Genomic DNA, 26,269 nt, shown 5'->3' with positions numbered 1-26,269 from the left:
TCAGCACCGACTCCGACGAGCATCCGGGCAATGCGCCCATTCCTTTATCGCAGGAAGGAACATCATCTGAGTCGTATCCGGCCGTATATTCGGTCCCACCACCAAGCAACCTGGTTGTATCCTTTGATTGGAATCAACTAGGCAGACCCCGGTTACCAGCCAGTACACCATTTAGAATCATTGTCCAGATCTATAGAATGGTTATGGCTGGTACTATCATTGATGAAGGGGCGTCTGTGAGTATCCTTTCCTCTATTGCTTGGAAAGCACTGGGTTCCCCAGCGCTTTTACCTGAGTTGAGAAATCTCTCAGGTTTTGATAAAGGAACCAGTCGACCATTAGGAATCCTCCCCGATGTACCTGTTACATTGAAGGGGAAGACCGTCAGGATGAACGTGTTGGTAGTTCAAGGACCCTTGGATTATAACCTACTCCTTGGACGCGACTATATTTATTGCATGGGAGTGATAGTCTCCTCACTCTTTAGAGTAATGTGTTTTCCACACGAAGGAAGGGTGGTCAAGCTCGTAGACCAGCTTTCATTTCCGGGATCTCGCATCGCAAATAGTCAAATACCAATCCTAAATGGTCTGTTCACTCAAGATTCGCCTCCGCCCCCAGTCCTCCTTCCCGATGAGCGCGAGTAATTCGGAAAGAAAGACTAGGACCCAGGGGGCATGCACCCTGGTCTGCTTCGGGCAGAAGAAACTCCGGGTATAAGGAAGAATTTCCGCAGGAGAACATGACTAGTCCGTACCCCGTCCGAAGGAAGTGGGGTTGTTCTGGAATAATGATCTTTTGTTAAAGTTATGTGTTTGGGAATCATTCACCTTTGTCTAAAAAAGTGGGCAATGCCCAAGTAGGAATTCCCTTATTGTAACAAGTAGTCACCATCTTTAAATTCAAGCCTCGCCCATCGAAACATATGTTTTGAAGGATAAGCAGGGGCAGTAAACTAAGAAGGAGACCGTATTGTTATGACAGAGGGTAACCATCTTTGGACAACCCAATGATAGACACCGCCGAAGAAAGAGATTGATTTGCGGCAGCGAATAGAACCACTCTTCGGATAATAAGAAAGAGGCAAGCCTCCCTCGATAATACCAATGTTTTATCTTTGAGTAGTGTTCTTCTATTGTCACAATAGCTGTTTGTTAAAAGTGGGCCGACAGGAAGTCTGAGTACTGCGTAAGACCCCTTAAAATAACGAGAAGACAAGTATCGTTAGCATTAGATTAGCAAGATGACAAATAACTGTGAACACCCAAAGAAAAGCAGAAGTAGGAGAGAGGAGGGGCAACCTCGAAATTCTATCCTATACCTGGGGGCATGCAAACTTTCTGGAGTGCAAGCTAGGGGCGGTTATTTATCTGGTTTTAAGATTAGCCGTTTCCAAACTTGCATGAAAGAAAGCCTGTGGGGCAGAAGTAAAATTTGCCAAAATAAGAGCATAGCTGTAGTAAGGCATAAGCTCTATAAAAATTGGTCCTTATAGGAGGCATTCTTATGACTGGTATATCGAGCAGTTTTAGCATATAGTTCATGCTCGTTTAAAAAAAAATAAACGCGAAATTCGAGCAGTTTTAGGCCTGAATTTATGCTCGTTAAAAAATAGAAAAGTGTGAGCAAATGTTTCCCCCAGAGTTCAAGCTCATGAAAAAATGAACCGGTAAATAACCTTTTGAGATCGTAAATTCATTTAGCCATAAGAACCTTGATCGTGTTTTCATCCACCACCTCCACCGTTCATTTGGCCGATCATTCACTTCCATTTGTGTGTTTACCTCTTTTGAGAAACAGCTGCGAAGAGTGATTTCACCTAGCCATCCTTGTGACACTGCCGTGATTGGAAATTCCAACCTGTACCTGGAATCTGTAGCTATCCCTGTTTATCACTCGTTCCTCAAAAGACGAGTATTCTTTCAGCTCTTTTCACTGACTCGTAAAATATGAAAAGTTTGCCGAGTTTTGGCCTTCCAGCTCGTTAAAATGACCGGAACGCTATCCCTCCTCTAAATTTTAATCTTTTTGGACTTGAGGGATTATTGCACAAAAGGATCGAGCGCTTGCCTGGTTCAGCTCGTTAAAAATACCGAACAACCATCCCTTCTGTATTGTTTTATACTTTTTCGGACTTAAGGGATTAGCTGACGAAAAAGGAATTATGGAGTTGACTTTCTGTACCTTTTTAGACTCTCTAAAAATGAAAAGGACCGAGTTTTCCTTGTCGTTAGACTCGTTAAAATAATTAAATAGCGACAAACTTGTCTTTAGACGAGAACGAGTTTCCCTATCGCTAGGCTCGTTAAATCTTAGCGATGGGCTTGCCCGAAGGGCAGGTTATAGAACAAGCATATGTTATCCTCCTCAAGCTTGACAAAAATAAAGAGGTACTGGTCAGAAATGACTGGGGAAAAATTGGGAGAACATCAAAGTTTAGAGGTAGCAAGTCACTCTTGAACATGACACTTTTCTTCCGTATCACATCGGGTTGGGTTGTCTCATTCACCGGTTTCATCACCATGGTCCTCGCCACACCATCCATTCGGGGTAATGCTACCGATCCATCACATCAGTGTCGTTATATGTTCAAGAGGGGTCATTCAGAAAGTGTCAACCGTGTCCCATCCACTACCATACATTTGCCTTCATCCATTTCATGATCGCCACCCTGAATCATATGTCACAGTTTGTTTCACCTCCACTAAATCATTAGCTCCGTTCCGTGTCATTGATGTGGGATTCATCAAGGCCCTCCTTTGACGGATCACTTCTTGTCGACTTCAGCTCATTATCCAAGAAGTCGATCTAGGAACACCCCCATCAGTACTTTGAAGCTTGCATGCCTCAATGGCAAGTTTCTCACTTCCGGCGACAGGTATACATCAATGACCTTCGACCAGAAGATTTTGCGTGACGTTCGACGCCAAGTCCTTTATTCACGCCACGTGAATTGTATTGCCGTACCTTGAGGGTCATCGTCATTATTGGTGATTCCTCTCGCGCTTGTTAACGGTTTTCATTATTGACCGGTAATCAAGCGATGTCTTTCCATGTTCGACTTCAGCGTAATTCTCACATGGATCGACTTGTACTTAGAGTGAAGATCGAACGAGTTTGAAGACCCCGGATCTAGTTTCATCCATCCGGGCTGCGATATATATTCAGGAAATATAAAAGCATTTGCCATGTACATCATTGCAGCAGATGATCATCCTCCTCAAAGGATGATAATTTTAGCGGAAGATTATCAGTCTGTCTTCAGACGATCGTCTGTCATATGTACCAAAATGTATTTATAGAAAGCTGAGCATGGGAATACCCGCCTCAGCTAGATCATGAGAATAATGATGAATGAAAGATAATGTATTGTATTGTATTGTATTACAGGGCACTCTCCTCAGCACTGAAACGAACTTCGGACCCTCTAGCTAAAGCATTTCACCCGATTAACGGCCTCATACTTTAGGGGGCAACTGTTATAGATATTTTTGTGCCTCGCGTCAAGGAGCAGGAAATGTCGATAATTACAGGGATCCTCAGTCCCTAAACATGTTGTTCTTACCCCTAAAAGAACAAGGTCATCAATCAACAGCACTTCCAATCAGTTCTCCACCTGAAAACACTTCAGAACAGGCTTATTTTGGATCATGTCAGCTGCTTAACTGAGCTTCTGCGCTGTATTGCAACTGTCCCACTCTGTACCTGCGCTGGAAGTCAAAAACAATGAAGGCTACCTGCGCTGGGCGAGATTGGCCAAGTGGCACAGTCCTCCTGCAAGGTGTCAATTGCCCAGGAAGCTTCCAAACTGACACTTGGTTCATCAGATTCGCCTTGTGATGAGTAAGAGGTACTTGATCACCATGTGTAACCAAGGATCTCCAAGTGGACTCAAGAACTGAAGATTAACTGAAGAGGGAGAGGACACTAGTCAGCGCTATGCCAGCCTCAAGCTGACTCATCCTCTCTTCTTCTCTCCTATATATAGAGCTCTTCTATGAGGTCTAAGGAGGCTGGAATTTTGTATAAGCAAGGAGGTGCTGTTGGTATACTGCCAGGATTATTGGGTGATTGTTTTACTAGAGGTGAAGAAGAGAGTTCTTGCTGCCGAGGAGGTGCTGCTGGATTGGGGCCAACATCATTGGTTGTAACTTCCTCTGGAACCCTGTTACTTTCTATCAATAAAGTTTGCATGTTCTTCTATATACTTGTTTTACATAGATGCTTTTGTGTTTATATGTATATTTGATGCAACCTAATCCATGCTTCAATTATGATTGCTTGTATCTCGTAGTTTGCTCCCTTTTGTTGTGCAGATTCTGTGTGTAGCTGGATCGGCTTGGAGAGTAAAGAGCTGGGAACGGGATACAAAGCGAGAAGGACAAGGATCGACTAAGCGCAAGACACCAGGTTGGTTGATCCTCTTTCTATTCTCTCTGTGCTTTCATAAAGATGAACATGAAAACTTTGTCATTCAGTTGTTGCTAAAGTCTGTCACCTTTAGAAAGGGTTAGTGTCATCCGCATCGGATACTTTTCCCCACAACAGGAACAGTTTAAACTGAAGCTGAAATGATGATGGAGAAGAGTATGAGAAGGAGGAAATCAGCTGCAGAAGGCTGAGAAATAGAATCTTTAGCCACTAATTTTCAATAGAAAGTTGGAAGAATATGAAGGTGGGATGAAAACAACAGAGGGAGCTATTCGAAGGTTTCTGACTACAAATTAATGGATATCATACTCTGTTCAATAGTTGAGGCAAGTCTGGGATACCACATGTATTGTAAGCTATTTATAAACACTAGTAAATCTGAAATAGAACAGGTACTAAGTGCATATAAAATAACTAAGCAAATCTATAGTTCCAAACAGATACACTCTCCTATCTATAAGTGTAGATAAATCCATTAGCAACCAGAACAATGACAACAACCTTGATACTATTTTGAGGAATAAATACATAATGAAATGAAGTTACAAAAAGGGAAAGACTTACTGCCCATAACTAGTTTGGAATCAACAGAGGAAAAACTTATATGCTTCAGAGCCCAATAACCAGTCCTTTATTTAGTTCTCAAATCATTGAAACCCCCATTACAAACAGATAGAATTCAAAACGGTATTATAGAGATCAGCCCTCTCGGGCCTCTGAATCTTCGTAACAAAACTCCCAAACAAACCCATCAAGCAAACCCCCTGGTGTACATATTGATTTGACCATTTTATAAGAGGAGAAGGGGAGGCTTTCACTAATGTTTACAAAAATCCAAGTCTGAGCCCTCAGATGTCACATAGGATGAACAGTTGTGGCTCTGTCAAGCTCTGCCCCCCGAAAAGTAATTACAATAGGATTAAATCCCCCTTTTGAAAAATTCAATCATTAATACAAAGAGGAATAGAGTTGAGAAAGGAAGGAGGAGGTTTCTTGTTGATGTTTTAGTGGAAGCTTCTTGTTAAGCCACGTTCTCTCTTTTCTGAGCTTCCTTTTGCGGTTTAAAGTGGTTTGATGGACGTTGAGTCATTTTAGCAGTGAAAATTCATTCGGTGCCGACTGATAAGGCATGACAGGTTGTCTTTCTATTGATTATTCCCATACTTCATTAATTTCGAGCAATCGCCCCGTCGATCTGTGAAAAGCTCTCTGTGCAGTTTTTTATCTTGGTCACAAGATTTTAATTCAAAACAAGTAGACGAGAGGCTTTGAATAGGCAAATCGGCGAACATGCCGATTTTTTCTTTTAAATAAGTCTCATTCCCCCTTTGATAACCCCTTTTATGAATTTATGCATATGACCACAGGCAGAGACCAAGAGCCCAACTATAAAGCTCTTAAGGGGCTCCATCATGTGCAGGGAAGGCTTTTTCCTTATATCGCAATGAAACCCTTATTGGCGAATTTCCTGGACCCAAAATATTTATAGATTGTAGCTTATAATTTATTGCATTTGGGAGAACCCCACATAGCGCAATCAATGCTTCTCTATTGTTCTTCCTCTTATAACCTTTAGCACATTGCGACCATCGATTACCGATAACACAAGTGCCCAGACCCAAAACCTTTATAGCTTGTAGTTTAATAAATATCGTGTCTAGAGCCTCCCTCGTAGCATTGCAAATCATTGATATAACATAGATGGAAGTTTGCTAATTGATGATCACAGATACCTGCAGACGTCATCATGATGTCATCAATGCCATGTGTCACCATGTGAGTGGTGCCACTTAGAACACGGAAACGGGCCCATAGAACCCCTGAAAATGTCGAAAATGAGTGACACGTGTCCCCCTGCCACGTCATGCTCTGTACTTGCCATGTCATCACTGACATCATCTGCCACATCAGATCTGCAGACTAATAAGAAGCCGCCATGTGGCCCCCTGGAGGAGAAGGAAAAAGGCCGATTGAGGCCTTATTTTTCCATGCCTTCCTTCATGTTTTGAAAATCGGCCCTCCCAACGATTTTGGTATATATTGCAATATCAACGTTCACTTTCGCTGATAAGTCTTAAGTGAGTGCCCCTTGACTTCGCCGATAGGCGATATGCCGATATGCCTATACTATCCCAATTGCGATATCTCTCTCCAACACTTATCTATTTCTCATTTTCATGCTTTCAAGGCTTTGCAGATGGATTTTTCAATTGAGTGTATATTTTTATCTAGGAACCCTTTTCTGGACTTGTTTATACCATTGGAAAGCTCTTTCCAAGAACTAGGCCATTAGTGTGTCCGCTCAAGATAGGAAACTTTTCAGACTCAGGAATCAGCCTCAAACATCATTGCTATTTGACTTTCTGAAGCAACTGGTGACTGAATAACATTGAGTGATAACATTGGCTCCTTCTAGGAATAGTGCCTTGCTAGCAAGGTGCTGAGAACTTGGAGACCAGCCTTCTTCACCATTGGGCATGGATTCAGTAGTATATGTACTTCAAAAATCAGGAAGATCTCCAGACGACCTTTCTTTATATATATACATGCAAAAAATAAAACTAGCAACTGAAGGTAAATGCTTAGTTGGTGACCTTATTTATGTATAGTCCTACTTCTATAGAATGCTAAATTTAGCTAAGTATGTTCCATTCTCCAGTAGAACCAGGCCATCATTAGAGTACTGGAATGTAAAACTTCACACTACTGACAAAACACAACCAAAATCAGCATGCACCATGAAAAATTAGCAAGTAAGGGACCTGTAACATGTTGGTGAAGTGACCTCTATTGCTGGCCTAAGAATAGGTTCATGTACTTAGCTAGAGGGTCATGGAATAGACTAGGAATGTTTGCAATAGTTTTGATTTCACCTGAAGTTTGTTGAAAAATATCCTTTTGGATAGGGAAGCCACAAAAAATATCTAGCTCCTCAACTTTAGTGTTTCCAAGAAAGACTGATTGCTACTCATTTACTGCCCCTTTTTCAACGGGACAATTGTCCTGGAAATCTGCAACAAACTCTTCACTGTCTGATTGTTTCTCATTTACTACCCCTTTTTCAATGGGACAAGTGTTCTAAAAATATGCAACAGGCTCTTCATTTTCGGAATGGTAAGAAACATAAATTGGAGGGCCTGTTGAGCAGTTTTGCAACAACTCTTCTTTGGGCTCTTCATGGAAATCTTGCTATTGGGAGCTTTCCTTCCATTGACTAGTAATTAGTTCCTTTTGCAGCTCTATGATCATTTCCTCCTCCTCTGAATCATATAAGTTATATATAGGAGGAGATTCTTGATCTTTCTCTTCATGTGAAAGATATGCATCATGGACTAGAGCCCCTTTAGTGACCTCCTGATGGGTCTCTTCTTCTTGTTCAGCTTCCCATAACTGGGAGAATGGAAGCTCTGCCTCACTTGTCTCTTCATCAGAAACATATTGATCATAAGAAGGGAAAACATTAAAATCAAAAGAATAAGTGCTCTGAGAGTTGGTTTGCAGATTAGAGGTGTTTCTTCCTTCTTCTTCTTGCTCATAAGGCACTATTTCCTGATGAGAAAGAATTCTTTCTTGAAGAGAAGCTCCACAAGCATCTTCAGCATATTCATCTACCTCATAATTGAATTCTTCATTACAAAGTATGCAAAAATCTTTAGACAATGCATTCTGTGGGTAAAATATCTTATAGTAGTTATAGAATTCTGAATGAAAGGATTTCAAGGAAGATATGTTGCCATGATGTAGTGTTTTAAACCAGATCCTAGCCTCTCCCTCTAAAGACAATTTAAATAGATTCATCTAAACATACTAAAGAAAGATATCTTGTTCTTCCATGCAATTGTGAAAGTATTTGAGGTGCTAATCAGGTTGTTTCTTAGAGTTCTCATTGAATTTGGGAAAATAGGTGTTCCACTCATGAAATGGAGGGCCATGATGAGGAAAAACAACAATAGCAGAGAAATCCAATGGTGCAAATTAGCTGGCCAAGAATGCAGGAATGGCCATCTTGAATGTTGTAGCATAAGTGAATATGAGGATGTTTGAAAGGCCAGGATGATTAGAACAGAGATCTGGATAGTGGAGTAGCCAAGATATTTACCATAGATTTGACAGTGGAGTCACCAAGGTGAGAGATCTTCAACCCACACTTCCTATGCTCACCTATCAGAGGAAATGAAATGTTTTTTCGTACCCAGGGAAAAATATTCTAATCTATTCCCTGGCAATAGTGCCAGAAGATGTTGATGCTAAATCTTACACCTACAACACAAGTGTAGCAGCAGGAAAGGAAAGCTCCCTAGAGATAGCCTATGGGTTGATTGTAGACAAGTGCCTAGGACATATTGGGTAGAGGAGTGCTTGTGAGATGTTTCGAAAGGGGTGTGCAACACTCCAATTGTCATGACATTGAGATGGTGGTCAGAGGGTTTAGTTCTGGTTCTATGTGCCTTTAATGACAAAATTTTAGGCTAATTTAAGATTTAAGTGCAGAGGATGTATGGGACAACTTCAAAGAGGGATGGATTCTTCTTCTGCTAGCCTACACATGGAAATGGAATAGTTTAAATTGAAGTTGAAATGATGATGGAGAAGAGTAGGAGAAGGAGGAAATCAATTGCATAAGGCTAAGAAAAAAAAAACTTCAACCACTAATTTCTAATAGAAAGTTGGAAGAATAGGAAGGTGGGATGAAAACAACAGAGGGAGATATTCGAAGGTTTTAGATTGCATATTAATGGGTATCAGACTGTGTTCAACAGTTGAGGCAATTCTAGGCTACCACAGGTACTATACGCTATTTACAAACACTAGTAAATTTGAAATAGAATAGGTACTAAGAGCATATAAAATAATTGAAGTAAATCGAAAGGTTCACATAGGTACACTCTCCTATCTATTAGCGTAGATATATCCATTAGCAACCAGAACAATGACAACAACCTTGATATTGTTTTGAGGAAGAAATACATAATGAAATGAAGTTACCAAAAGGGCAAAGACTTATTGCCCATAACAAGTTTGGAATCAATAGAGGAAAAAGCTATATGCTTCAAAGACCAATAACCAGTCCTTTATTTAGTCCTCAAATCATTGAAACCCCCAATACAAACAAATAGAATTCAAAGCAGTATTACAGAGATCAACCATCTCAGGTCTCTGAATCTCCGTAACAGCACTTCCAAACCAACCCACCAAACCAATCCCCCTGGTGTACATATCGCTTCGACCCTTTTATAAGAGTAGAAGGAGAGGATTTCATTAATGTTTACTAAAATCTAAGCGGTATTACAGAGATCAACCCTCTCGGGTCTCTGAATCTCCATAACAGCACTTCCAAACCAACCCACCAAACCAACCCCCTTGGTGTACATATCGCTTCGACCCTTTTATAAGAGTAGAAGGGGAGTATTTCATTAATGTTTACTAAAATCTAAGTCTAAACCCTCAATTGTCACAAAGGACGAGCTGTTGCGGTTCTATCAAGCTCTGCCCCCTTAAAAGTAATTATAAGAGGGTTAAATCCCCCTTTTGAAAAATTCAATCATTAATACAAAGAGGAAGAGGATTGAGAAATGAAGGAGGAGGTGTATTTTTGACGTTTCAGTGGAAGTTGCTTGTTAAGCCATGTTCTTGTTGTTTTGAGCTTCCTTTGGCAATTTAAGGTGGTTTGATGGATGTTGAGTCATTTTAGAAGTGAAAATTCATTCGACGTTGACTGATAAGGCATGACAAGCCGTCTTTCTCTTGATTATTCCCATACTTCATTAATTTCCAGTGGCCACCCTGTCAATCTGTGAAAATCTCTTTGTGTAGGGTTTTATCTTAGTCATAGGCTTTTAATTCAAAATAGGCAGATGGCGACTTTGAATAGGAAAATTGGTGAACAAGCTGATTTTTTCTTTTAAATAAGTCTCAGGCCGCCTTTGATAGCCCCTTTAATGAATTTATGCATATGACCATAGGTGGAGACCAAGAGCCCATCTATAAAGCTCTTAAGGATCTCCATAACGTGCGAGGAAGGCTTTTTCCTTATATCACAATGAAAACCTTATTGGTGGATTTCCTGGACCCAAAATATTTATAGATTGCAAGTTCTATTTTATCGTATCAGGGAGAAACCCCACATATCGCAATTGACGCTTCTCCATTGTTTTGCCTTTTTTAACCTTTAGCACATTGTGATCACTGATTACCGAGAACACAGGTGCCCGGGCCCGAAAACTTTATAGCTTGTAGTTTAATAAATATCGCATCCGGAGCCTCCCTCGTAGCATCGAAAATCACCGATATAATAGAGATGGAAGTTTGTTGATCGCCTCTCACTGATACCTGTTGATGTCATTGCTGACATCATCATTTCCATGTGTCACCCTATGAGTGATGCCACGTGGCACCTGAAAGCTGGCCCATACGACCCCTGAAAATGTCGAAAATGAGTGCCACGTGTCCCCCTTGCACGTCATCCTCCGTACCTACCACGTCATCACTAACGTCATTCGACACATCATATTTGCACACCAATAAGAATCCGCCTCATGGCCCCTGGAGGAGAGATAAAAAGGCTGGCTGAGGCCTTGTTTTTCCATGCTTTCCTTTGTATTTTGAAAATTGGCCCCCCCAGTGATTTTGGTCTATATTGCAATATCGACCTTCGTCTCCGCCGATAAGTCTTAAGTGAATGCCTCTCGACTTCTCTGATAGCTTATATGTCGATATGCCTCCACTGTCCTGATTGTAATCTCTCTCTCCAATACTTAGCCATTTCTCATTTTCATGCTTTCAAGGCTTTCCAAAGGGATTCTTCAATTGAATGTATCTTTTGATATAGCAACCCTTTCTGGATTTCTTTGTACCATTGGAAATCTCTTTCTGAGAAGTAGGCCATGGGCGGGGGGGCAGTGCGATGAAGCTTTGAGAGCTTGTGAGACTCAAGAATTAGCCTCAAACATCACTGTTATTTGAAGTATTAAAGCAACTGGTGACTGAATAGCAGTGAGTGACAACATCGAACAAAGAAGAAACCACATAAAACATAGAATGAGTCCAACATCATCAAAGTATAAGGTTATAATTCAAATTTTCATCCACAATTTCTACTTCTAATTCGACAACTTCCAATGTGATGTGAAAACATGTGAGAATACTCTAAGGACGAGATCCTATGCCATCAAAGGCTTCTAAGGTGTTCAAAGACTGGTTGAGAGGTGGAGAGCCTATAGATTTCCAGCATGAAACAACCATGATGCAGGTCGAAGCACCCTCATCAATCACAATCTGCTGAATTGTCTTCCCTTTAATAATGACTTGGATTGAAAACAAAAGTTGATGGGGAAGCCGAGGAGCATGATTTTCCGGGTGAAAAGTGATCAAATTTGAATCCATAGGGTCAATTCTTCCTATAGCAGATATTAATGCTTTCCATTGCATTGGAAAATTTTGGAGAACATCCAATGTAGACATTGCCGAAGGTGCTTGAGCTAAATCTTTGACAATATTGTAATGTCGGGCAGCTTGCGCATTCAGATTGTAAGATGATTTTGAGGGACACCCTTGGGAGGCAGTCAGATAACAGAGTCATTACTAGGTCTCTCAATATGAAGAGGACTGAAACTGGGTGGAGTAGAAGTAGAAGGTGTATCAATAACCTCTTTCTCCATAATCTGTTTTTGATGAGTTTGATAGCCTTTTGACTGAGTGGCAATAGAAATAGGCACTGTTCCACTCATGTAAACTTGAGAACCCGAAGATGTAGATGATTGTGGTTGTTCTACCAATTTGGTCTGTTGTGATGGGAAAGGTTCTTTTAGTACAACCGATGTCCCTTGAGTTCCTTTTTACAAGAGAATAACTTCCGCGCGATGGGGACAATACTTGGTATAATGATAGTCCCCACAAATGAGGCAAGGATATTTGGGCTTACATTTTGATGCATCATTAGCGGATTACTTTGGAGGATTCTATTTTGGGGTATCATATTTTTATTTTTCTTTACCCTTCTTTTTACCTTTCGAGGCTTTGTCTGCCATGGTAGACTGAATCGAATTAACCTTAGAGGTTTTACCAGGATTTGGAGATGGTTCCGAAGGAGAATTGGATGTAGCATTTGAAACAGAATTTTTCTTTGAAGAAGATTGACTGGAAGTTTGAGATACTAATCCAATAATACCATCGACATGTGGTACATCTGGAGGTTTATAATATGCTGGATCCGTAGATGGTCTCAGAGCATTAGGCAAGAGCTCATATAACGTGCTAGATTGGGAATACACCAAATCTAAATACTGGGCACATGCAATGGCTTGATCTTCGGTTACACAACCTCCCATCGCTATGTCCTTGAAATTTCTGTTGACAAATGGTTTGGTAAACCATTCAGTTAACAAATCATCAGGTATATCAAATTTGATAAGGTGACGCTGACATCTCCATTCATGGATATGATCAGAGATGTGGGTAGCAATATTTTGTTTCAAATACGTAATAAAATGGGCACCAGTTTCATAATGAAATGATAACTAGAAGTGAGTAAGGAAGGCCATTGCCAAAGAATTGAAGTCTTGAAAGGCACCTTGAGGTAACTCGATGTGCCATTTCATGACAACACCCATCAGGGTTTGCTAGAAAAGAAGTAGACAAACAAAGTCTTCAACTGAGGAATGTGATGAACACCATAAATGGTAAGTCGTAACGTGGGCCTAGGGATCTTCTCCAAACTTTCCTTCGAATTTTGGACAATCGTCGGGAATCATAGTGGGAACTAGAGGCCAATAAGGTGAATGAACAGTTAGATTAGCAGTGAGCCTTGACACATCTGACAGTTCCATCATTGCTCGAAATGGAAATTGTGGGTTGAAAGGCATGGGAGGCCATTGATAAGGCTCACCTTGTGGATTCCATCCTTGTTGGTATGGGTTCTGCCCCCAAAATTGCGGATTTTGACCATAAGGAGATTGATATTTCCCCCACTGAGGGGTATTCTGACCATACAAAGGTTGATTTTTCCCCCACAAAGGTGGGTTTTGACCAGGGTAAGGTTGATACTGACATGCCATAGGTCGTTGAGAATCATAAGGTGGAAAAACAATTTGCACGACATATGGATTATAAGGTTGTTGTAGTTAGAAATAATTAATTCCTACTTTTCTATGGTTATAATTTTCTATTTGAGGAGTTTGTTCCTACATAATAGGAATAAGCTAGAATATAGTTTCTCCTAGTTTAGTGTGTGGTTGAGAGAATCTCTCAACCACACTACTGTACGTCTAAGATAGCATTCCTATCTTGAGACTATTGATTGTATAAATATGTGTGTAATTTCCTCATTCAAATTAGTAGAATATATTATTGAGAGTTTGTAATTTTATCTTGGTATCAGAGCTCTCTGAGGACTTGGCCCCTCGTGGGCTTGGCCTCTCCTGGGCCAAGGAAATAAAGAGTTTGGTGATTTTTTGTTTGTCCATCTCGCTTGATGGATCTTGTAGCACAGTGAAAGTCTGTAATTTTGTACCCGAAAACCACTGTTATCAAATGAGAGAACGTTGATGTAGCTGCGTGGGAAAAACATATTGTTTCAATTCGATTGTTTATTTTGTGGGTTCTATTTCGTGGGTTTAGCTTTTTGGTGCAGGGGATGTATTCCTCTGAGGCGAATGGCCATGTGATGATGGCGACGACAAGGGCCCTGGAATTTGCGCAGACCAATTTTAATAATGACATGGAGAGGGATTACATCAGGAGCGTGGTTTGCGAGCAATTGCTTGTTCCGACGTGAGGATTCGACAAGCTACATTCGAGTGCTTAGTGTCGATATGGTGATCGGTCCTCTGCTCGTTTTTTTTTGTTTCAGTCCTCTGCATTGATTTTCTGATTCTCAGCACTGGATCTAGCCTTGTTTTCTCTTCTTCTGTGGTTCTCAAAGCTTCCTCTTCTTCTCTTGGAGTATTGTGTCGTCTTCAAATCCGTAGGTTTCCGTTTCTAACCGTCGGCGTAGTTACGGTGGTACCAATATCAGTTCCGTGGTCTGAGGCTCTGGTGGATGCACAACATTGACCCGGCGTAGGAGTCCATGGAGGAAAAATAGAGCTTCACGTTGAAAATGAAGAAGGCGGACCAGATCTGTGTCCTAAACAGTTACATCGACCACGTTGCATTCCGCAGAGAGGACTACGATAACCTGAGCCACGACATTGCAATTGCTAACCCTGGTGGTAAAATTGCTAGCCCTACTGTTGCAGGGGTTGACCTTGTGGCTGCAAGGGTTCACCTTGTGGCTAGAAGGGTTGACCTTTTTGATATAAAGGTTGGTTTTACTGCTGCAATGATTGTTGGTAAGAACCTTGTTGTGCATAAGGTCCTTGTTGTATAAAAGGTTGTTTTTGTACGTAAGGTTGATGTTGTTGGTAAGTTCCTTGTGGAATTTTCTAAGTTCCAGGTTGGTAATGATAATTTCAAACTTGAATTTGACCAAATACCCCAAATGGGGGATTTGAACTAGGCTGCATTTGGGGGCGTGCTTGTTGAGTAAAGGGTGGATTTTGAGGCTTTTGAGAGCCATACAGAAGGTACAATTGTTGGTAGGGTATCTAAGCCAGAAGAGGTTGTTGATATGGGATCTGGCTTAATCCAGATGGAATTGATGATCTACTAGGATAAGGTTTACTGCCAACATTTTGACTACCTCCAGTAGCATGAGTTCGAGGTGCACTCACATAAGCTCCACCTGCAACATGAGGTACATAAGGCAGAGGTGCTTGTTTCCCCCCATGCAGTGGGATAGGTGGTGGCACATATTTTCCACTTAATGGGGGACCTTGGGAACTTATAGGGACATTAATTACCCCAACCGTGACTGTTGATTGTACAGGAACTGACGAAACTGCAGTTGAATCATACAAGAATTTGGGAGGCTACTCTTGAAATAAATGGACCAGAAGTAGGCATTACACCCAATGACCAAATGTGATTTTGATAAAGTGAAGACGCACTTAGAGTACCTGAAACCAATTGAGAAAAAGATGTATAACCTGCTGGAAATAAATGCTCATTTTTTTAAGGGGCTGGTGGATGTGCAAAACTTCCCACATATGGATAACCTCCAGGTGGAAAGTCGTATTCATAATCATTATCAACACCAGGAGTATGAGTAGCTGAGATTTCTGGAGGACCTTGAGAAGAGGTTAGGAACTCACCTTCTGAAGCCATGGGAGGAAATAGTTGGCGAGGAGGAATCCAAGATGGTCGTGGAGATAACTTTAAAGTTATACCAGGATTATCGTATGGATTATAATATTGTTGAGGAGATATAATCAATGGATAAAAAAGTGGATTCAGAGGGAATAAAACAAACCTCTATCGACTCTCAAGGGTTTCTGGATCAGAATCTTGAGATGATGATGAGTCTTGAGGAGGAGGAAGAGAAGCAAGGGGTTGAATACTTGGGATAGTGTCAAGTTCAATACCTTGGGCTTCAAGTGACTACAAAAACTCAAGATGAACTCCTTGTGATGACCCTTTAGTGTTAGATGCTCAAGGGGAACTGTAAGGTGAACCTGATGGTTCAACGAGGATGACCTTTTCTCAAAAACAATAAAAGGGGTGGTTGATTTGAGCCTACAATTAAAATTTACTATTAATTAGGAAATATGAGGCCAATGATAATTGCATGGGTAAGTCATGTTATCGTGGGAAATTAAATTTAAGAACTTAGAAACAAGAAATAAATCAAAAAGTGTGTACTAGGCAAGAGGATTTACCAAGTATCCGTGAACTGTTATATACACCTTAGCCGCGAATGTTGTGTTCGGTGTATCACATTTACAAGGTGGCTCACTCGGTTACCTGCGGTTAAAGGATAACAACCTAGTGGGGTCTCCCAATATATATTGGATGGTATGGGGAGTACAAGTCTGTGTTAGTGCTATCTAATGCACAACGTTCGGTGAGAGCGTTTTGATATACTTACCATACTAGAGTGCCTCCAATATACCCTAGAGTACTGGAGAACCTCTGATATACTTCCGTACTGGAACGGTATTTCACCCTCGGGATACAATGCATGTAGTTAACGATAGTGGTTAGGTTTATATACGTTGGAACATGTCTCTAGCCTAGACCTCTAAATGTTTGCGTTAAGTTCCAAATTCTCCTTAGGTTAATTCAGTAAATTTTAAAGTTTTTCTTGAATTAGGTTTCAATTCGGGCTCAAATGATGTCACCGGAATCATAGCATGCAACTATATGAGGAAAAGGAAACATTTCATTTCAGTGAATTCAATACTAACGAGGGAACAAAGTACAAGAAATTAATGCATCAAACAATATGCTTGCACTAACGTTTTCCAAATGGAAAATGCAAGAGCAAAACTAAACTTCACTTTCACTAATGAATATGCAATCTATTGAAAGCAAAAACGGATCTTCACTTCACTAAGATGTGCTTTTACTTATATGATGCTCTTTGATTTTCAGATGTCTATATTCAACTAAGCTTCAACCAAAGCAAAAACGAATATTTTAATCCAAAGTACTCCTAAATTCAAACAAGGCATCAATCAAAGTAACACCAAATTCAAAGCACTGAAAGAAAATATCTTTCACTTTCTCTTTCAATTAGATAAACAAATATACTCATTTCAGTTTGCAAATAAACAATGTATTCTATGTTTGGTAAACAACACAGATGGATTTCAAATGAAAGATGATCTAATACACATGAAAAACAACTTTGCACAAGACAAACCGAGACCAATGTAAGTCAATGTTTCAATTGATTTTACGAGATGAACAAACCTAATCATTCAGTAAACCAAAGACCCAAAGACACTCACAAGTGGCAAGTGACAACCAGTCGACCTATAAACCCTAAAATCAATCCAGTTTCACTCAAACACTTGAAAGTACAAAGGAGTAAGAATTTGATAATAAAACGAGGCAATCAATGAAAACACCAACAAAAACCAGTCATATAGGACAAAAAAGGATCTTAGAGGCTCAGACACAATAGGGTTTGACAGAGAAACCCTATAGTTTTGCCAATATTAGGAATCAGTGTGGTTGTTAAGGCCGAACATGCTCTGAACAACGGATAAGCACAACTTATTTAAGAAAAAGCGCGGTGGCAACACGACTGTTAGGTCCAAAAATGGGCTGGTCGAGGAAAAAAGCAAAAAATAAAAAGAATTTCACAAACTCTTCCAGACTGAGCACTCTAAGGCAATAACTAGTGATTGTGTAGACGTATATTGACCCAAACTAACTCAGAACATGATGGTCGATCAAACTGATCAAGAGATCAGTTGATAAAGGAGGATGAACATGCTATAGCTATCCCCAATGGATTCACCATTTTGTTCTGATGCAAATCCCCTATGTGGACAAAGGCGATCCCTCTAGCCCAATGAGTGGGTCTAGGAACAAACCCAACAATCTAATACACACTTTCCTAGATTATGCTTGACAAATGTAGGAAGAAGGAGGAACCTACCTCGTTCTGATGCTAATCACTCGATCCTTCAAGATGGCTTTGATTCTTTTTATGCAAGCCTCACTCCTTAGTTGTTCTTCACATCAGGGTACTTGCAAGGAAGATCAAAGTAATATGCAAGACATGAGAGAATATATAACATACATCAAACATAGACTACTTAACAGATCAAGGAACATTAATCTAGTAGTGCAAACATTTACACAATTATGGAAAGTGAACATCAGATGTATATATTAAGAACTCGAAAAGGGAAGCATACAACTGATGGCTTAATGTTGGAGCCTTCCTTTGGGTGGATGTCCAAGTCCAAGCAAAGACTCTTCAAGCACTCCTTCTCCAACCTAAAATGGGTGCCATGTAATCTCAGCATAGGGATGCAACAATCAATGACCAACCATGTGGGAATGGAAGGGGGTAAATTTATAGGAAGGGAGAGGGAGTTAGGGATCCACAGAAGAGTGATGAAGGTCAACATACCAAGGGAAAAGCCCATGATGATGAGATCAAGAGGCCCAAATTAGAAATCTCAACTGTATCAACAATAACCAATATCCATCTCGTTGTTCCTGAAGGTTTTAGTAAGCGAAGCTTCTCCTCTAGTTTGGGAAAGCCTACGAGAAGGAGTTCAACGTGAGTTTTCCTATGTAAACCCGTGCTGGTAGCACGAGTTTATAACTGAGTAGCCTTCTGTCAGCACAGGCAGACAGTGGAGAAAAACGTGTTGATGCCAAAAATGAGGTTTTTAGGCAACTTTCCCCAGAATGATTTTAAGGAAGTTTTCCTTTGATTCTCCAGGGAGGTTTTTGTCTGTATATCATGATGGATATGTTGCATAGTAGTCAATGTTTTGGCACTCCGAGATATGTCATGGGAAGTGAACATGAGATTTGACAAAATATTGTGTAACAATGAAGGAGGAACCAAGGTGGCAAGGGTTGAACCTTACCCACTTTATGTTACACTACTCCATCAAGAATTTTTTGGGTTGAATTTTTTCTTAGGGAGTGTTTTTGGAAGTTGATATCCTATGGTGCATAAGGTTGGTAGAGATGGAAGGGGGAGGAAAGAAAGGACCTAGGGTTGGCAAAGTTTCTTCTTTGGCCCAAACTACTCATCCATCACAAGATTGTGGGGAGGAATGAGAGACAAACAAACTCTTTAAATGTAAATGCTCAGTTGAGGCTAAATAAGAAGTGGGGAGGATGGAGGAGGAAGTGTAGAAGAGGAGGTAGAGTCTATCAAAAGTTAAAATTCTAAATGAAGTCCAAGAATGGAATGTGCACCTGATCCATTCACATGTAAAAGAAATTAAAATTTTTAAAATTGAGGAAATTTATTGGATGGTAAATATTCTTATTCATGAAGAATCAAATAAGAGAAGAAGAGGATAACCTACATACAATCATGATATTTAAGGGGAAATCATAATCTTTAAGGGGAAATTTGAAGTAATGTGCAAGCACATATTTGGCATTTCCTTCCCAATGATACATGTCTTTGAAGATGTAGAAAAACAAGGGAAGGAAGGGGAACTTGTAGGTAGTTAGCCCAACCCAATTCCTTTTAGGGAGGGGAGCTAGCCTTTAAATTCTACTCAAAGCCAAGAGAATATAACTAGGAGCTCTAAACATGGGCTAACTGAGGAGCATCTTCCACCCCACTATGTGTTACCCTTTGCATGTGTATTGTCAATTTATTTGTTTTTGTTTAAATATTATTATAAGTACTCTAAGGAAACTAGTATATGCATAACATCTAGTGAGTATGTGATAGAAAACTCAAAGATATGAAGAAATTTATGATTTCCCTTGAAGTAACCACCTATCAATGAATGGTTGTATCACTTATTTGTTTATAGTATAAAATATTACCATGTTATATATATGTGTGTGTGTATGTATATATATATATATATATATATATATATATATATATATATATATATATATATATATATATATATATATATATATGAGCTCAATTAATAGAAGCTTTGGATTTTTTGGGGTGTTTTATTTGTCAAATTTTTATCAAAATAGGGAATATAATTTTTCAAATCATATATATATAGAATTTAACTTCTAACCCTACTAAAATAAGAAATACCAGATATAGTTATCAAATTGTATATATATATATATATATATATATATAGTCTAATTAATAGAAGGTTTGGCTTTATTGGGGTGTCTTATTTGTCAAATTTTCTTAAAATACAACATAAAATTTTTATAATCATAAGTTTCAATTATATAATCTGCAAAATCTAGTTGCCTCAACGGTTTTTTAGGATGTTGAATCCATTTATATATTAAAAACATATTTTAAATAAGAAGAAATCGTAATTTTGTCCAAAATTATATAACCATATTTCTATAAAAAAAGCCAACTCATTTTCAAATTTCAATTTATTAGAAGACAAATAACTAAATTTGTTCAAATAAAAATAAAATAATATATATATATATATATATAGAGAGAGAGAGAGAGAGAGAGAGAGAGAGAGAGAGAGAGAGAGAAGGGGTTTTTTTTGAGTGTTTTATTTGTCAATCTTTCCCAAAATAAGATAGGTTGTTTTTTTGGGTGTTTTATTTGTCAAAATTTCCCAAAATAAGGCATACAATTTTTAGAATCATAAGTTTGAATTATATAATGTGTAAAATCTAATTGTTCGAAGAGTTCTTTTTTACCATGCCGAATCTATGTAAATATTAAAAAACACATTTTAAATAAGAAATCAAAATTTTGTCCAAAATTATATAACCATATTTGTATTTGGAAAAAAAAAACAAAATCATTTTCAAATTTCAATTTATTAAAATACAAATAATTAAATTTGTTCAAATAAAGAAAATAAAATAATAATTTTATATATGAATTAATATCATATATATATATATAATATTTAACTTCTAACCATACTAAATAAGGAATATGAGGTGTTGTTATCAAATTATATATATATATATATATATATATATATATATATATATATATATATATATAAGAGATTTTAATTAATAGATGGTTTGATTTTTTGGGGTGTTTTATTTGTCATATTTTGTCAAAATAAGGCATAAAAATTTTAGAATCATAAGTTTGAATTATGTAATCAACAAAATCTAAGTGTCTCAAGGGCTTTTTAAGATGTTGAATCCATTTATATATTAAAAACACATTTTAAATAAGAAGAAATCACACTTTTGTCCAAAATTATATAACCATATTTCTATAAAAAAAAGCCAATTCATTTTCAAATTTCAATTTATTAAAAGACAAATAATTAAATTCGTTCAAATAAAAATAATTAACACACACAGATATATATATATATATATATATATATATATATATATATATATATATATAAGAGTTCAATTAATAGAAAGTTTGGTTTTTTGGGGTGTTTTATTGATTAAATTTTTCTAAAATAAGACATAAAATTTTTAGAATCATAAGTTTGAATTATATAATCTGCACAATCTAATTGTACTAAAGATTTTTTAAGATGTTGAATCTATTTATATATTCAAAACCATATTAAAAACACATTTTAAATAAGAAAAAATCACAATTTTGTTCAAAATTATATAACTGTATTTAAAAAAACAAATCATTTTTAAATTTCTTAATAAAAGAAATAATTAAATTTATTCAAATAAAAATAATAAACTAATATTATATATATATATATATAAGTTAATATAATATTAACATAGATATTAATTAACTTCTAAGCGTACTAAACTAAGACATATGAGAGGTGGTTATCAAATTGTATTATTTGTACACTTTGGTGACGATAAATCTTTTTGTGCAGTTGCAAAAGGTAATAATAATGATTGAATTAAACCATAATCGCTTAAACAACATTAGATGCTTTACTTAACGGAAGTCAAAATACATGGATTTACATGACATGGTACTCAAACAAACGCATGACTTTTTAGATTTTCGAGGAAGTTAAATGATTTTCAAATTCTCTTTTGAGCGAGGGGGTGGATGGAATGAATGAAAAGTATTAGAGATAAATTGTATAAATTATATACGAATAAAGATTTTTACAAATGAAATATTTACAAATGAATGAGAGAACTCTCAAGTGTATTGAAAATTTATAGTGGCAAATCCCATGCATTTTTTATGAAGTCAACATTCAAATTAGGACTGGAAGTTGGCTGAAGTAACATAATGACTGAGTAAATGATGGACGCTCATATTCAAGCACAAGCTCATGTGTCTTATGACATCGAGTTTCAAAAAACTTGGTTGTGCGAGTCATGGGGTTCAATATTGGCATAGTCCAAAAAAAAGATTTCCGACTGCCGGATGGTGCTCAACCTGCCTCCACCTGACGGATCGAATCCAGCGCTTTGATTTGGTGAATGATAGCGAATTGTCCAATTGCCCAGAAAAGCGGTAAAAAGTGGCTCGGATGCCAATTGAGACTGTTAATTAATAGAAATTATGTAATTCAACCAGCCGTGCAAGCTAAAATTAGGTTTTATGCTTTCCAACAAAATTCCATAAATGGTTGGGAGGAAAGTGGACGGTGGGTGTGGGTCGAATGTGGCTGCAGCTTTTTAATTTACTTTTATTTTTGGATGGGAATCGCGATCCTCGAGTCCACACGGGATTCATGTGGATGGAGACTTGTTTTTTCAACAGTGCGGCTAATGGAAATCGTCAAATACGTCTGCGCGTGCTCTTAATACTGTGCTGTTATCCCAAATCGCTCTACACACAGCGCTCGTTTTTCTTGTGGAATAATAGGAGAACAAGTTTTACTTCGCATAGAAGTTTCCAGATGGAGTATTTACGCTCGTGTCTATATCATCGGGGGCATTAGTCTTGCGTAAAGGAGTTCGTCTGTATGTAGAGACAGGAGGGCCACGCCTTTGACCATTCGTAGGGTTCTTGCTTCTTGACTTGCAGTGCAAGACAAGTCTGTATAACCATATTGGCCGCTCGCTACCCTACATCTTGGTTTGATTTATCGCTGTTTCCGGCGCGTATATTTTGGAGTGTTCTTCTGCTTTCTGTTCGGAAATTGCCAGCATCCAAGATCTGCGAGGATACTTGTAAACCCTGGGGCGGGGATTCATATACGCGCGCAGCTGCGATGAGTTTGGGGAATAAGGTATTGATGAAGTCGCCAATGAAAGAGCTCAATGCTGTGAAGGTTGTTGGGAGGGGAGCCATGGGGACTGTGCTCCTGGTCCAGAGGGAAGGCTGCGATAGACCGCTGGCTTTGAAGGCCATGAGCAAGTCCGCCATGGCTAGGAACGATGGCGATGGTCTTAGGAGAGCGCACATTGAGAAAAACATTCTTTCCCGCCTAGACCATCCTTTTCTGCCTACCTTGTTCGGGCATGTGGAGACAGAGAAAATCATGGCCTGGCTCGTTGAATATTGCCCTGGTGGGGATCTTAACACTCTGAGGCACAGGCAGACGGAGAAAACCTTTTCAGAGTCCATCATTCGGTATGTTTCCCAATAATTGCTAGGGCAGTGTTTTTTAATTTGAATAATTGGGGGTTGCAGTTATGGTTTTTTTTCTGTTTTTGGTATTTCTGAATTTGCATTTGTAGGTTCTATGCAGCGGAGATTGTTTTGGCATTGGAGCATCTGCACAGCCTGGGGATCGTATACAGAGATCTGAAACCCGAGAACGTGCTGATACAGGCTAGCGGCCATGTCATGCTCACCGATTTCGATCTCTCCGCCAGCCTCGCAGTCGATCACTCCTCGAAACAGCTCGCCAGTGGAAGCGATATTCCGCAGGAAAGTGATTTCGGTGGCCATCAAAAGTGCGGCCTCGGCCGATTGAATTGCTTCTCGTCTTTCTTGAACAAGAAGACAAAATGCCCCTCGCCCGTTGCAAGATCGGTCACTATACGGATGCCTCCAGTTAAAAGGCCAGCCTGCGTGTCGCCTGCGATTGATCCGGCGGCCACTGTCCCCGGGAGGCTGAATTCGTTCGTTGGCACAGAGGAATACGTATCTCCGGAGATGCTGCGGGCAACGGGGCATGAATTTGCGGTGGACTGGTGGGCGTTGGGGATTCTGCTCTACGAGATGCTGTACGGATACACGCCCTTCAAAGGTGTCAATCGGAAGGAAACGTTCTACAATATCCTAGTCAAGAAACCCCAATTCACTGGACCCTGGATGCCATTACGCGATCTCATTCTCAGATTGCTGGAAAAAGAGCCGGAGAAGAGAGTGGGCTTCTCCCACGGAGCTCATCACATCAAAACCCATGCATTCTTCAGGGGAGTCAACTGGGATTCCATTCACAACGTCTCCAGACCCCCCTTCATTCCGTGCCTCCTTCCCATCGACGACATGAAGGAAATCGAGGGCGTCGACATTGAAGAATGTGTCGAAAATTTACAGGCAGATATGGCCACTAAAATCGATAACTACAAGCACAGTAGCAGATCAGAGGATTGTAGAGAGGGATCTCGACAGAATTGGGTGGAAAGATTGTCGAGAGCCAAGGAAGAGGATGCATATGGAGTATTTTAATAAGATTTGAAACCGTAACTTTTCTTCTTCTGTATCCGAAAGCATTGTACAGAAGGCGATTATGTGCGGACCATGTAAATACAGTGAAAGTTATAGTGCAAGCTACGGCCTGAATGCGTTCGAAAGATTGTCATATAATAAGAGAGAACATTTGTAGAGGGTGAAATGGCGCCATATTGAATTGATACCCACTTCATGATATACATCACATTACTGTCCAATTACGGCTCTGATGTCATATCCACTAAACGGCTCGTTTGGGAGCATTGATAATGCTTTTCTCTGATTACTTGGCATCTAATACAGAAGTTTGTTACTTTGGCAGCGTTGTGAGTTTATAATAATTCTCGGCATCAATATTTTCTGAATCATCCAACTACTATAACCATTATTAGACTGTTATGTTTTTTGAATGAGTAAGGTCAGTATTTGCTGTGTGTAACTTCTTTCCCAGCAGAGGAAAATTTTGCTGGGCACTTCGACCGCTCGTCACGGATTGATATGATGCCAACTCACAAGTTGAAGTATCCAAAAGCCGAATTCGGTGAAAGTGGGAAAGTATTCAAATTTCCGGGAAGCGAAATTTGCTCTGGCTTGCTTGTAACGTTTTAATTGAAGTTTGCATTCAAATTCAATCAACAGGTTTCCTTTTTTCACATAATTTTTAATCATAATTTTGTTTTTGTGTTCTTTGTCAAACATGATGGTAATCTGTAACAAAATATTCTTGACAAAATGTTTAATGGCTCATCAAACAGGAGATAAGATCTGCAACTATCCAATGTTAGTTGTTAAGTAGATTTCTACAACTGTTTGAAGTAGACATTGCTGTTTCAAGTGTACTCTTCTCTTGGTATATATATATATAATGTGAACTAGAACAATGTTTTTTTTTTAATTATTATTATTATGAGTTCTACATCTAAACTCCTGTGTTACCGCATAATTCATGCAGCGCATAATATTATATTTTGTATGCATTCTACACTTTGTAAAGTGTAAATAGTGAATAATTCAGAGGGGAGTTTTAAGTATAATTTCTGTTTTCTTTTCTTTTATACGTATTGTGATTAAAGTCGGATGGGATTTTCAAGCATATTTTTTTTGGTGGATGAGTTTTAACGTTATTTTTTCTTCTTTCTTTAAATATATGTGAAACGATACTGCGGAAGGGATTTTTTGTGCACTTATTTTGTTTAAACTTTTCCCAAATCGAACATAAATTAAAACACCATTCCATTAATGGAATGGGAAGAAAAAAGGTATTTATATATACACCGTAAAGGAGTTGTCTATAATGCGACTTTTTGGAGATTCCGGTGACGGAATCGGGCAGAAGAAATTGAGGCTAAATCTTGATTTGTTGCAGTTAAAATGGTTTTTTAACTGCATATTTGGATTGAGCACCCTGGAAAATACGCTTTCATTGTGCAGAAACTAGCTATCAAACTTGCCATTCCAATAAATTCCTGCCGGATTTCGACCGGAAAAACCCGCCGGAAAAGCTTTCAAAAAATCGCGTTAAAACCCGCCGGAAAAGCTTTCAAAAAATCGCGTTATAGACAACTGCCACCGGAAATAGTATCATAACAAGTAAAGTTGTTTTTTATATATGGTTTTAAGAAATTAAATAATTTTTTTTTAAAATATTTATATTGAACAAATACTTAAATGCTTTATTATTATTTATAAAATGTTTTATTAATTATCTAGTTAAATTTTAAAATCTATTAACAATATTGGATAATGATATTTATTTTTATAACTTTTTTAATGGAGAAATCAATTATTTATAATATCTAAAAATAATTCTATATTTAT

At 38.6% G+C, this 26,269-nt stretch overlaps 1 protein-coding gene across 1 annotated transcript; it reads left to right on the top strand.

Moving 5' to 3' along the window:
• Positions 1 to 22,615: 22,615 nt before the first annotated feature.
• On the top strand, positions 22,616 to 25,101 carry LOC149152542 (serine/threonine-protein kinase UCN-like). The gene is made up of 2 exons (XM_089438714.1): positions 22,616 to 23,401; positions 23,509 to 25,101. Exons 1-2 carry the CDS (start codon positions 23,040 to 23,042, stop codon positions 24,446 to 24,448), a joined length of 1,302 nt encoding a protein of 433 aa, XP_089294840.1. The 5' UTR covers positions 22,616 to 23,039; the 3' UTR covers positions 24,449 to 25,101.
• Positions 25,102 to 26,269: the final 1,168 nt, after the last annotated feature.

Source organism: Pinus tabuliformis, chromosome 9 (assembly GCF_031772625.1).
Source record: "Pinus tabuliformis cultivar Carrire ecotype Pingquan chromosome 9, CPIR1, whole genome shotgun sequence".
Lineage (NCBI taxonomy): Eukaryota > Viridiplantae > Streptophyta > Pinopsida > Pinales > Pinaceae > Pinus > Pinus tabuliformis.
The sequence above is the reverse complement of the archived record's forward strand: the minus strand, read 5'-3'. Positions and strand labels throughout refer to the sequence as shown.

What these genes read in the sequence shown, in the direction of transcription:
- LOC149152542 (XM_089438714.1), top strand. Translation starts at nt 23,040, where the DNA reads ATGAGTTTGGGGAATAAGGTATTGATGAAGTCGCCAATGAAAGAGCTC. An exon ending in TTTTCAGAGTCCATCATTCG is followed by an intron (nt 23,402 to 23,508) that starts GTATGTTTCCCA and finishes TTGCATTTGTAG; the next exon opens with GTTCTATGCAGCGGAGATTG.